A 14,114-nucleotide genomic window follows, 5' to 3' on the forward strand; every position below is an offset into this window, starting at 1 on the left:
TCATCATCTGTTCATCTTACAATGTCTACTTTTTTCTGTTTGTGTATAAAAGTGTTTAAACAATAGTGCCGAGTACAAAGTTCAAGCTTGTTCTGACAATAACGGGATGTAGTGTCGTATCTGATTAATGTGTTTGAGCAGTTTGGATTTAACTAAAAGGCAGTGTGCAGCGTTAGGTTTTGGAGCAGGATGATGGTGACTTAGCAGTGCAGCTAGCAGCTCGTTTCTCTGAAGGACAGACAGTAATAAAGAGGAGAAAAACAAAGAAGCTGGTCAGAGTTCTGAGCTGCAGTTTTGAAACCAACAGTATAAAACACTGGAACTACTTAAAATTAGATTGGTGTGATGTGAATTTTATTTTCTGTTTGAATTTTAAAAAAATAAATAAAATTCACGCGCGGTTAATGGTTTACATCTTTTGACGCATTACCTTTTTTATTCTTCTTTGTTGAGACAAAACATTTTTTTTATGGATTAAAAATGATAAATTTTTTATAAATTATTTTTTATAAAAATATACATATGTTTAATGTCTTAAAAAAAAAAAAATATATATATATATATATATATATATATATATATATATATATATATATATAAATCCATCCATCCATTTCCTTTACACCTTTGTCCTCTCAGTGGGGTCGGGAGGGTTGCTGGTGCCTATCTCCAGCTAATGTTTCGGGCGGGAGGTGGGGTTCACCCTGGACAGGTCACTAGTCTGTCGCAGGGCAACACAGAGACAGACAGGACAAACAACCATGTACACACACACTCACACCTAGGGGCAATTTGGAGAGTCCAATTTACCTGACAGTCATGTTCTTGGACTGTGGGAGGAAGCCGGAGTACCCGGAGAAAACACACTCATGCACAGGGAGAACATGCAAACTCCATGCAGAATGACCGGGGCTGGGAATCGAACCCAGAACCTTCTTGCTGCAAGGCAACAGCTCTACCAACTGCACCACTGCAGCCATTGATCTGGTAAAAATATACATAAATATATTTAATAAAAAAATATTTTTTATTAAAAATATATTTCTTTACATATTTGTTAAAACTGTCAATATGTTGTGACAGTTTGGTATGAGATATTATCTATTAGAAAAAAATTGATTTTCTGTCTAGGCACTGGTGGGTTTTAGTGTGCAAGGGAGGCTGGTCATCCTCCCTTGTGTAGCCGAGTTAATTTTATATTTTTTATTTCTTTGGTGAACCTTCTCAAAACACATGATTGCTGTCACTTTTGCACTGCAGTGGATTATTTCTGTTCTACACTGTTCTTATTTTTGGACTCTGGTGTGGTTTCAAATCCATCCTCACTGTATATTTGTTTTTCTTAATTTTTGAATTGTATTTTATTTTGGTGGAGAAGCTTTTATTTTCTTATTTCCTGTTTCTGTATCATATCCTGTGAGTTCGCGCCGTCTCCTCAGTTCGCGCCAAGCTGCGCTGGGGAGAGGTAAGCGCACACAGTTGTCTTGCAATTGTGGATTGAAACATTCAAAATGTGTATAAAAAAGGGTATGCTGCTCGACTTATAAGCTGTAAATAGTTGTTTAGCGTAATGATGATTTAGCACAGCACTGTTCTGGGTATTTAATTCCCACGGTCTTTGCATTTATTCGGCTTGTCCAGTAACACGGTTGTTTTATTTATCTGTTCTATTGTATGGTAAAGGTGTGTGTGGGAAAGCCAGAGCCAGGAGCTGCTGCTGAACTTGGTTTTGTTTTAAACAGGTATGTGAGTTATTTCAATATGCTACCTGGTTGTTGTATATTTTATATTGTGATGGAAAATTGTAACTTTTGGGGCAGGTTTTATTTTATTATTATTTGTGAACTTTAACTGGTTTTAACCAATTCCTCTGAGTTCGCGCCAAGCTGCGCTGGGGAGAGGTGTGTGTGGGAAAGCCAGAGCCAGGAGCTGCTGCTGAACTTGGTTTTGTTTTAAACAGGAATAAATCATCGTGAATCCTGATTCCTGCTGTCGTCATCATACAACTGTTACACTTGCACACACAAAGGTAAATAAATGCACACAGAAACGACAAACAATGTTCAAAGTCCAATGTTTTATTACAATCTGGCAAGTGATAATCAGCTATTGTCAGAGAAACTATTTACTATTTCAGAGAAAGGCAGAAAGCACCAAGTAGACCATCAGGGACAGACTGAAAATGGAGACTTCGAAGGTTGCAACTTCATCGTCTCCATCTTGTGGGGACACAGCTCAGCATGAGGCAGACTCCCACAGAGAAATAATTTCACATTTAAGGCAAACTGGATCACAGGTAGGAGACACAGAAAACCTGACAAATAATCAACAAACCTGCTCACATGACATCAATGCTGTGCTGAGAGAGATGAGCGCATCATTGGCTGGACTGAAGGTTGATATGGAGTACGTAAAGAAAGATAATGAAGGTATGAAGGTCCAATAGATGCAAATCCTTAACAATCACTGCATATATTGCTACACAAATATGTTGTATTGTTAATGTAGAAAATACATTAATGTTCACTATTCACCACAACAGCTAAGGTGCTACAACTTCAGTTCCAGAAGGAGGAGATGGAGAAGCTGAAACAACAGCAACAAGGTATGAAAGAAAGAAAAAATATAGAAGTAAAACACTGAAAATTTAAGTTTTGAATGATTTAACGTTTTTATGTTGAATAAAGGTGACAGCTTAAAATATGTTTTAATAATGCAAACAGAGGGCAAAAAAACTGTAATATCTTGTGTTCATAATTTAATATTGTTATATTGTCATAACTCTATTAAATGTTATTGTAAAGTTTGTTCTCTTCAATTCTTCAGTCAAGGAAAGAGAGTTGGAGGTCCAGAAGAAAAAGCTGGACAAGCTAAAACAACAGCACCAAGGTATTTAGATAATGATAAACTGACTTAGACAATGGAATAATAAATATAATAAGGACATGATCTTGTTTTATCAACTTTGTGTCACCTACCAATTTCTCTCATATCAAGTCCAATCATATTCAACAACTAAAACCAATTAAGCATTTTATAGATTTCAGCTGATATAATTTAATAAAATCATGACAATGATGATTCAGTGATCATCACACTCTGGCTGTAGTTCATCTGATGGACACTTTTACATTAATCTCACTTACCGTATTTTCTGCACTATAAGGTGCACCTAAAAACCTTCAATTTCCTCAAAAGCTGACAGTACGTCTAATAATCCGATGCGCCTTATATATGGACCAATATTGAGCTACAACAGGTCTAGCAACTATAGTAAGCAGCCTCCGACTTCATTTTCGCCCGTAGAAGAAGAAGCGCGCGGCGCATGCTGGGATAGTTGTCAGAACGCTGGTTGGTAATCTATTAATAAAGTTTGACTGATCTATCTACATACCGATCGTCTAGAATCAGGTTGTCTGACATTTAGCATCACGTTCTTCACGAACATGCTGTGCGCGAATGGAGAAGGGTGACCATCGTCCGGCCACGCCCCGGCCCAGTCGCGGAAGGCTCTCCTCGTTGACCGGAGTCGGACTGTTTTGTTGACATTCCGTTTAGTCCATCTAGTGGATGCATATCGTAACTCCAGCCTCTTCTGTAGTGTCTATTCTATGCGCCTTATAATGCGGTGCGCCTTATATATGAAAATAGTTTTAAAATAGGGCATTCATTGAAGGTACGCCTTATAGTGCGAAAAATACGGTAATTAATTTGGTTTGTTGATGACAACTTACTATTGTGTTCAATCTAACTAACTTAACTTATTAAGTTGAAGGATCTTTTAACTTTGACTTTACTTGAAACAACTGAGTTCAACGACAGTTTTGCGACCTATGTCTGACCAACTCAACTTATTAAGTTTATCCATCTCAATTTATTAAGTTTTTATAAATTAAGCCATTAAGTGTGTTTAAATTGACAAATTTAAGTCACTCTTACTCAAATTATTTTTTTCTAATTCAAATCTTTTTGACTAAGTTATACAGAAAGTCAACTCAAATGTTTAAGTTGTTCCAAACTAAAATCTCCAAAATTACATTAACTTATGTAATTAATAAGTTAATTACATTAAATTATTAAATACATCACGCACATTCATATACAATGTGCGTGAGCACATTGTACTTAAAAAATAGCTAAAATTTAAATATTTTAAATATATGTTTTAACATGTTATTTTAGTTTTTCAAAGATCACACTGAAAAAAGAAAAGTTTAACAAACTTAATTGAATTACTTCAGCTGCTAACAAGTAGTTCACTTGATTCAACTTAATACATTAAGTTGGTTTAACGTAAACTAAATTGGATGAACTTAATTGAATTAGATGATAATATATTGTGTTCAATGAAGTTCGTAAATTGAGTTGGGTAGAACTCAATTTACTAAGTTTACTTGAGTTGGTTAAACTTAATAAATTAGGTTGGATAAACTTAATTGAATTGATTGTTACCAATCAAAGCAATTCAATTAAGTTGGTTCATCTCATTTCTTTTCAGAGTGCATTCAAGAAATCAATTAAATTAAATGTTCATCCATACTGAACATTCTGGGTTCAAATACTGAAATACTATAAAAGTTGAACAATATAGTATCAATAAGCAATAGTTTTATCAAAATGTTTATTATCAAGTAACATCAAGATAAAAGTTTGTTCTCTTCAATTCTTCAGTCAAGGAGAGAGAGATGGAGGTCCAGAAGAAAGAGCTGGAAAATCTAAAACAACAGCACCAAGGTATTTAGATAATGATAAACTGACTTACAAAAATGAATATATAATAAGGATATCATCTTGCTTTATCATCTTTATCACCTACCAATTTCTCTCATCTCAAACCCAATCAGATTGAACAACTAAACCAATTAAGCATTTTATGGGTTTCAGCTGAAATAATAATTTTATAAAATCATGACAATGATGATTCAGTGATCATTATGACTCTTTTATTTGTATGATTTCAGCTCAGGCAGAGGAACTAATCAGTGTTAAAGTCAAGGCAAACAACACAGGAAACGAAGTGGAGATTCTGAGGAAAGAAGGAGAAGGTTTGTGAAATTAAAAATAAACTCACTGTTGTAACAATCCTATCAGTCACCAAAGGTGATTTAAAAAATAAAGTTAATCAAGTTTTAAATTGTTTGGATACTAATAAGTTTTGAATGATTTTAGGATTTAATTTGATCGTGTTAAAGAAGAAGAGAGACTTAAATGTTCTGAAGATAACACTGACTAATGTGGATGATTTTTTCATGATTTTTATGATGTTGATTTTATCTATGATTTTAGTTGCACTGTGTAGCACTTTTGAGATTTTTGCTAATGTAAAGTGCGGTATAAATTAAATGGATTATTATTATTATTATTATTATTATTATTCTTTCAAATGCTTTTCTAAAGAAATTACTTTTTAGATCATAAGTAACTTCTAAATCATAATCCACTTGTTTGACCTCACAGTGAGTCGAGTGGCTTTCTCAGCCTCCTTGATGGACTCAGGTAGTGGAGACATTGGACCATTTAACGCACAGACGAATCTGGTCTTCAGACGTGTTGTAGCAAACATTGGAAATGCCTACAACCCAAATACAGGTACCAGAAATTTTTACATTATGATTGATATTATTTATGGAAACTATAAAATTGACTAAAACATAAAAACGTGTTCCCCAGGGTTTTTTATTGCACCAGTGAGAGGAGTCTACCACTTTGAGTTCTTTACCTTTGGACATGGACATGCTTCACATGGTTCAGCTGCTGTGCTGCTTAAAAATGGAGAACAAATCGTTATCGGACATGAACATCAGGCTTCTCTCTGTGTTAGTGCTGGTAATAGTGCCACCTTGCAGTTAGAGGTAGGAGACGTTGTGTTTTTGCGTCAGTGGGAAAACACAAGGATTTATGACAACCAAAATCATCACACAACCTTCAGTGGTCATCTGCTTTTCACCATGTGAGGAGCAAGGAGTCCAGATTTTCTTCAAGAAAAAAATGTTGCATCATCATAACATCATGTCTAAACTGGATCCATACTTAAAGCTACACTCTAAAATGTGTTTTTGACTGTAGTTCATTTCATGAACTTATTTACATTAATCTCACTTACAGGGCCGTGCAGAGACCACTAAAGGGGCAGGTGCTCAATAAAAAGGGCGAATCTAGCCGCATTCTAGGACAGAATATTAACAAAGTCACTCAGTTTTCAGAGTTCAATAAACAATGATAAATTACAAAATTGTGAGATATAAAATCAAAGCTAAGGGAAATCTCTATATAGAGCATACAACTATGCATATGTAAGATATTTTATTAGTAATTTCTTTCTGCAGGTCTATTTTGTTATATTAAAGTATTGCAATTTTTGAACCCACAATTTAGCAAGATATGTAAATCAGTGCTGGACCAGGCATATTTTGTCTTTACACAATTACTCTATTAAAAATATAAACAAGGGCACAATGCAACCTTTTAGTGACTGAAATCAATCTATCTATCTATCTACTCAAAAATAAAGGGAACACTTAAACAAGACAATATAACTCTAAGTAAATCAAAACTTCTGTGAAATCAAACTGTCCACTTAGGAAGTGTCCACTTAGGAAGCGTCCACTTAGGAAGCAACACTGATTGACCCGACGAGGATCCCCGTTGTGTTTTTGTTTTTATTCAAAGCTCCAGAGAATAATTGATGTTCCAACATTTCAGATCGCAGGTTTGATTCCCGATCTGGCGACATTTTCCGCATGTCTCCCCCCTTTCTGATTACCCTGTTTCCTGTCAAACTACTGTAGTGGTATTGAAGTATACATCATTCTACACAAATAGTTTCCAGGTGAGAAGTTCCAGTTGTTAAAGTGGGCGTGGTGTATATAAGGAGCTGCTGCGTTCATTCAGACACACCCAGGTGAAAAAGAAGTATACTTTAGTACATTTCAAACATACTTAAATTTGTGAAAGTACACTTTAAATATACTAAGTATTAAGTGTACTACCTATATGTATATCTGAAGTATACTAAAAGAATACTTGCACCAATTTCGAAATTATAACTTTAAACACACTTCAGCATAATTGTACCAAAATACACTTTTAATATATTAAATAAAAGTATACTTTAAGTGAACAAAATATATATTTGCCCAAGTATAAATATAAACTTTCTCAAGTATATTTAAAATATATTTTGTGTATATTTAAAAATATATGCTCAAAATAGAATTTTTAAAATTCACTTAACACTACTTTAGATTATTAATTTCAGTATGTTTTAAATTACATCTCAGTGTAAATTTTAAGCTAATAAAGTATGCCTTTTTTAAATTTTCTTTATTTAACCAGGTGAACCCGTTGAGATCCAGATCTCATTTTCAAGAGAAACTGGGCAGAAGTCTGCAACACGCAGCAACCTGGTTACAAAATAAAACTAATTAATACATATACAGAAGTATGTATTTTATGCACCTTTAAAGTGTGTTTAATGTAATATGTAGGCATACTTTTTAAATTAGCTTAACCGTAAATTGTAGAATAAAATAAAAGTAGGACTCTTGACTAGAAATTACCTTGACAAATTAAGGCTTTGTTAGTGCAGGTCCAAGAGTAAATCAGGTGTCTTGAGGTTGACAGTATATGAATAATGTTTGTGACAATCAGATTAATTTTTCTGAACTTTAGGAAACTGAAGAGGAGTTATGTATTGTCTGAAAACAGGTTAAATCTGTATGTCTCAGTGACATAAGATTACTGAGACATCTTATAGGTCTCAGCTTCATTGCATGAGCTTAGACCTTCATAGTATGAAGCTGAGACCTTCATGCTATGAGCGATGTAATGTCTGAATACACAAAAGACTTTCAGTTCAAAGAAGAAGTTCATTTCTTATTTGGCACAAGGAGGCAAAACAAGACGTCAATGTGGAACATGTGAATGCCACCATATATTTACATCGGAAAATATGTGTAAAAACCTGCCAATGTTTCTCTTTGTGCTTTTGTTTGTGTGATCAAACATTACCAGCTTTACTTTCTCAGCACTGCTAATAAACATGGATCCATCCCTGTATTGTCTTTGTTGAAAGCTGTACTTGAACTTTAAGAGTTGACCCACATTTCATTGATGACAGTAATTAAATTTATTGTCCTTTTGTTTAATGAATCATTGCCAGCGTTTCTTTCTCAGCAATAAACTTGGGTCTATGTCTGAGATCTCTTTGTTGACAACTGTACTTTAACTTTGAGTTGACCCACATTTCACTGATGTCAGTTATCTGGTTACTTCATCACTAAATGTTTAGTGAGAAAAAGTTCAGAAAACTGAACAAAGTTTATCATGTTCAACAGATAAAGTTTTCATTCTAACTAGTGTTACTCTTAATTGTCTAAAACTTAAGATTCAAAATGGTAAGCGTCAATGCTAATCAATTTCAAATCCATTTAGAAAAGTTCAATTGAAACAAACTGTTTAGTCAAATGAAATGTTTCCAAAATACCATATTTTTTAAAACTTGTGTTAACAGTGGTTGACTCATTTCTAACAGTATCCTATGACCCTAATATATTATCACTCATTGTCACAATGTTGTAAGATTAATTTCAACTTTTATCTGACAATCCCCCCTTTGACCAAAATATACATTACAATGAAAAGAGAACTGTGTGTTAAATAATTAATCTGATTTTAGTGAAAAAAGGTTAAACTTCCAATTTTCTCATTCAGATTTGCTCAGCTACAATTACCAGAATGAAAAATCAGCAATATCGTATTTGTTGATTGGTTTGATAAAATCTGATTTAGCAATGTTCTTCTTGAGAAATATTTTATCGTCAATTATTGCTCAATTCTTCTAACTGCATCTTTACCTTCTAGGGGACAAATAAGTTTTTTTTGTCAAATTCTGTGTGCAAGTTAAGCATTATAGTCAATCATGATATACAATTTATATAATCTATGCAATCTAAAATATTTTCCATCTCCATATATTTTCTAGAACCAACACAAGGATACTTATTCTGGGACACAGTGGCTTAAATTTCCAAATCTACAAAAGTTTTGGGTTTTTGTTGAAGGTTCTTGTCTTGGATATTCTATACTGACGTCACTGTAAACATGGGTATTTTTTAATGAACATTAGCTCATATGAACAGGATATATTTGGTTGTTTATCTCAGACAATTGCAAACTGCCCATTTTATACAGGAGTCCAAAATAACGGGTCTTATCACCTGCACATGTTCCTGCAGGATGGTAATGATCCATAACTGAGAGTTACACAGTATTTAAGCTTGGATCATGCCAGAAACCACAAACCTTACATGCAGAGACGGAAACTTAGAAAAGAGATGGGAATGATTTTTCTATTGCTGTTAATCTGCTCTCTCTCCACAGCAGAGCTAGAAACAAAGTCTGACAATAAAATAATTTCATATGCAAGACAAACTGAATCACAAGAGAACAACACAGAAAGCCTTTCAAACCAACCACAAACATGACCCCAGGACATCAATGGTGTGCTGAGAGAGATGACTGGTTCACTGGCTGGACTGAAGGTGCAGGTGGGAAACTTAGAGAGAGACAACGAAGGTATGTTCATAAATAAGATGCATCACATAAGTAAATAATGCTAAGAATTACTCATGGGGAGATCATTGCTTTGCAATCTTTTCTTTTATATCCACACAAACAGCTAAGACAAGAAAGATGGTGCTGATGAAACAGCAGGATTTGATGACAAAACATTTGTAAAGGTTGCAGTTTGGATAGAAAAGGAATATAGCAAGTTAACCAGAAACTGTTACCTTTGTGTCATTTTTGTACTGGAGTAACTCAAAACAAAGATGTCTACTTATGTCATGGTAGTTTATTGATACAGCATAGCATTAAATTAAAACAACAATTTTAATGTAACTGAAACCCTTCAGTGACAGGATTAAGAGTTTAATATATAGCATCTAAGTGCATATTCTGCAATACATAACGAAATATGTACAGATGAGAACAGAAAACAACCAGAACAATGAATGTTGGCAAAAATGATTTCCTATGTTGACATGTAACTTATTGAAACAAACCTCTAAATAGTATTCAGGCTTTTGATCCGGTAATCGCTATCTCGAAACAACCAATCAGAGGCGGGAGGTGGGTTTTAACTCTGTAAATTACATGAATGTAGCTGCTCTTCCTCCTTGCACACCCACACACACACTGGTAAATGACAAACAATGTTCAAAGTCCGTATTTTTCAAGTCTTATTACAATCTAGCAAGTGATAATCAGCTATTGTCAGAGAAACTATTTAAGGGTTGGATTAAGGCAGAAAGCACCAGTAGACCACCAGGGACAGATTGAAAATGGAGGCGTTGAAGGTTGTAACTTCAACATCTCCATCTTGTAGTGACACAGCTCAGCATGAGGCAGACTCCCACAGAGAAATAATTTCACATTTAAGGCAAACTGGATCACAGGTAGGAGATACAAAAAACCTGACAAATAATCAACAAACCTGCTCACATGACATCAATGCTGTGCTGAGAGAGATGAGCGCATCGTTGGCCGGACTGAAGGTTGATATGGAGTACGTAAAGAAAGATAATGAAGGTATGTTAATGAGGACAATCAAAGCTTCCAGAAATCACTTATATATAAAACTAAAGTGTTTATATTCAAATCGTCACATTTAAATGTTTTTCATTTTACTCCTGCAACAGCTAAGACAAAAGAACTGGACTTGCTAAAACAACAATACCAAGGTATTTATAAGCCAACATTTAGCATAAGAAGGACATTATATTGTTTATAACTAATATCAATTGTCTGCCTGGTTTTTACTATTTTAGATCAAGTGACAAAAGTAAGAAGTCTTGAGCAGCAGTACCAAGGTATCTATAACTTAACAATAAATCATTTTATGTAATAAATGACACACTAGAACATTTTTTCCAATAAGGGTTATAGGAAATACAAAGCAAAAACAATTTTCAAAATCTCGAGAGAATAGAATGGAAAGATATCATAAATTTGTCTTCAACTGGTCTCTATGCACCTACAACTCCACAAGAGATAACTTCTGCTTTCTCTATGTCAGCAAAACAAGTGAGGATCCTTAATTTATGCTGATGGCCTCATTGGACTGAAACACATGCTGGTGTTTTGGGACTTATTTTATTGTTTTGGCTTAGTTGTCAGGTGGCAGCCATTTTGTTTTCCCCTATTGTGTCCATATGGTTTAGCTAAACCAGTATTTAAATCCCCTGTAATTTCAGGTTAGACTGTTGTATGTCAGTTATGTCATACAAGATATTGGCAGCAAAATTTGCTGAAATTTGCCTGGTCAGTACAGTCCTGGGTTAGACCTATGATCAGCTTTACATCAGCAAGTTCAAGTGTCTGTAATTTTACTGAGCTCCTCATTCAGAAAGGTAAAATCAGATCTTTAAAAAAAGATTGTTGGGGTGCTGTGGTGGCACAGAGGTTAAGCACAACCCGCATGAGGAGGCCGTAGTTCTCTATGTGGCCTTCGCAGGTTCGATTCCTGGCCTGGTGACCCTTGGCGCATGTCTTCACCCTCTCTCATTACCTACCTTCTTGTCATAGCACTTTCAAATAAAGACCACTAGAGCCAAAAAAGATGGTTTATTTCAACTTTTATTTTGTTTAAAATAATTTAAATGAGGGGCTGCACAGTGGCAGTTGGTAGAGCTGTTGCCTTGCAGCAAGAAGGTTCTGGGTTCAATTCCCAGCCCCGGTCTTTCTGCATGGAGTTTGTTCTCCCTGTGCATGCGTGGGTTTTCTCCAGGTACTCCGGTTTCCTCCCACAGTCCAAAAACATGACTGTCAGGTTAGTTGGCCTCTCCAAATTGCCCCTAGGTGTGTGTGAGTGTGCATGGTTGTTGTCCTGTGTGTCTCTGTGTTGCCCTGCGACAGACTGGCGACCTGTCCAGGGTGTATCCCGCCTCTCGCCTGGAACGTTAGCTGGAGATGGGCACCAGCAACACTCCCGACCCCACCAAGGGACAAGGGTGTAAGAAGATGGATGGATAATTTAAATGAATGCCGAAGTTGGAGCAAAAAAGAAACCTTAATAAAGAATAAAGAAACATCAATATAGATGTTTTATTTTAATTTGCTGTAAGCTGCAAATCACCAAACTTAATATAAATAAAGGTGTTTCAAACTATTATATTCCAATAAAATTGTTAATGAATCTTTCATTCACATCTTTGTTAGGCTTTGCATCAAGTGACAGACAGATGGGTAGAAGTTTTATTACCAGGCTTCAAATACAAAACAAGAAAGAAGAGCAAAAGGTAGCCATTTGTTCTAAATTTATGGAAATGGTATGCGGAAAAAGAATGACTAAGTTAACTTAAGTTATCCACAAATTTGAACTATTTAGAGTTACATATGCCTTGGTAATTCACAAAACAGCTAAAAATAACTAAACGTGTGTCTGTACAGCTGCAGTGACAGTGAATAAAAATGAATTGTTGGCAGTCATAAAAGAAATCCTAATATATAACTTTATTAAAACAACAACACCAAGGTAGATAATGATAAACTGACTTACAAAAAGGAATAATCAATACGAATATCATCTTGTTTTATCAACTCTGTGTAACCTACCAAATTCTCTCATCTCAAGTCCAATCATATTCAACAACTAAAACCAATTCAGCATTTTATGGGTTTCAGCTGATATAATAATTTCATAAAATCATGACAATGATGATTCAGTGATCATTATGACTCTTTTATTTATATGATTTCAGCTCAGACAGAGGAACTAATCAGTGTTAAAGTCAAGGCAAACAACACAGGAAACAAAGTGGAGATTCTGAGGAAAGAAGGAGAAGGTTTGTGAATTTAAAAATAAATACACAGTTGTAGCAATCATCAGTCACCAAAGGAGATTTAAAAAATAAAGTTAATCAAGTTTTAACTTGTTTGGATACTAATAAGTTTTGAATGATTTTAGGATTTAATTTGATCTTGTGAAAGAAGAAGAGAGACTTAAATGTTCTGAAGATAACACTGACTAATGTGGATTCTTTCAAATGTTTTTCTAAACAAATTATTGTTTAGATCATAAGTAACTATTAAAACCTAATCTATTTAAGTTTTGACCTCACAGTGAGTCGAGTGGCTTTCTCAGCCTCCTTGTTGGACTCAGGTAGTGAAGACATTGGACCATTTAATGCACAGACGAATCTGATCTTCAGGCGTGTTGTAGCAAACATTGGAAATGCCTACAACCCAAATACAGGTACCAGAATACTTACTTTTATTATTTATGGAAACTATAAAATTGAACTACAACATAAAAATGTGTTCAACAGGGTTTTTTATTGCACCAGTAAGAGGAGTCTACCACTTTGAGATCTTTATCTGTGGACATGGACATGCTTCACACCCTTCAGGTGCTGTTCTGTTCAAAAATGGAGAACAAATCGTTATTGGATATGAACATCAACCTTCTTACTATGCTAGTGCTGGTAATAGTGCCACCTTGCTGTTAGAGGTAGGAGACGTTGTGTTTTTGCGTCAGTATCAAAACACAAGGATTCATGACAACCAAAATCATCACACAACCTTCAGTGGTCATCTGCTTTTCACCATGTGAGGATCAAGGAGTCCAGATATTCTTCAAGAAGAAAACGTTGCATCACCATAACATCATGTCTGAACTGGATACATACTTTAAGCTACACTCTAAAAAGTGTTTTTGGCTGCTGTTTATTTAATGGCCTTATTTACATTAATCTTACTTAATTCATTTGGTTTAGTGATGACAACCTACTTTTTTATGTCCAATTAGTTTAAAGGTTACAAATCTAACTAACTTAAATTAACTTAAAGGAACTTTTTACTTTGATTTTACTTGAAACTATTGAGTTCAATACCAGTTTTGTATCCTATGTCTGACCAATTCAGTATATTATGATCATCCAACTCAACTCATTGAGTTTATCCAACTCTATTTACTAAGTTTGTATAACGTCTCCGTCGCAAGAGGACCTCGGCGCTTGCCGCAACAAGATCAATTAAAAACACATGCTATACATTTATCAATATAGGCATATTGCATATCCACGTAAAGGGAAAAAGCTCTTCTAAATGATAGG

General features: G+C 34.8%; 1 protein-coding gene and 1 long non-coding RNA gene across 3 annotated transcripts; one reads left to right on the forward strand and one right to left on the reverse strand.

Annotated features, from left to right (window-relative positions):
• Nucleotides 1-1,183: 1,183 nt before the first annotated feature.
• On the forward strand, nucleotides 1,184-8,059 carry LOC108166117 (uncharacterized). 2 transcript variants are annotated; one of them, XM_081608883.1, is made up of 8 exons: nucleotides 1,184-2,029; nucleotides 2,138-2,429; nucleotides 2,543-2,605; nucleotides 2,827-2,889; nucleotides 4,672-4,734; nucleotides 4,962-5,045; nucleotides 5,458-5,589; nucleotides 5,671-8,059. In XM_081608883.1, the coding sequence occupies exons 2-8, from the start codon at nucleotides 2,183-2,185 to the stop codon at nucleotides 5,952-5,954; spliced, it is 936 nt and encodes a 311-aa protein (XP_081465009.1). In that variant the 5' UTR covers nucleotides 1,184-2,029; nucleotides 2,138-2,182; the 3' UTR covers nucleotides 5,955-8,059. The 2 variants fall into 2 exon arrangements, with proteins under 2 accessions (XP_081465009.1, XP_081465010.1); XM_081608884.1 differs by lacking the exon at nucleotides 2,827-2,889.
• Nucleotides 8,060-9,474: 1,415 nt separating this feature from the next.
• LOC145552212 (uncharacterized) lies at nucleotides 9,475-10,550 on the reverse strand. Its single transcript, XR_014088168.1, has 3 exons — nucleotides 10,496-10,550; nucleotides 10,065-10,144; nucleotides 9,475-9,556 (listed from the first exon to the last, which is right to left on the reverse strand). It is a non-coding gene; the product is annotated as an uncharacterized LOC145552212 (long non-coding RNA).
• Nucleotides 10,551-14,114: the final 3,564 nt, after the last annotated feature.

This window comes from Poecilia reticulata, chromosome 7 (genome assembly GCF_904066995.2).
Source record: "Poecilia reticulata chromosome 7, P_reticulata-male-v2, whole genome shotgun sequence".
NCBI lineage: Eukaryota > Metazoa > Chordata > Actinopteri > Cyprinodontiformes > Poeciliidae > Poecilia > Poecilia reticulata.

What these genes read in the sequence shown, in the direction of transcription:
- LOC108166117 (XM_081608883.1), top strand. Translation starts at nt 2,183, where the DNA reads ATGGAGACTTCGAAGGTTGCAACTTCATCGTCTCCATCTTGTGGGGAC. An exon ending in CGTAAAGAAAGATAATGAAG is followed by an intron (nt 2,430 to 2,542) that starts GTATGAAGGTCC and finishes TCACCACAACAG; the next exon opens with CTAAGGTGCTACAACTTCAG. An exon ending in TGCCTACAACCCAAATACAG is followed by an intron (nt 5,590 to 5,670) that starts GTACCAGAAATT and finishes CGTGTTCCCCAG; the next exon opens with GGTTTTTTATTGCACCAGTG.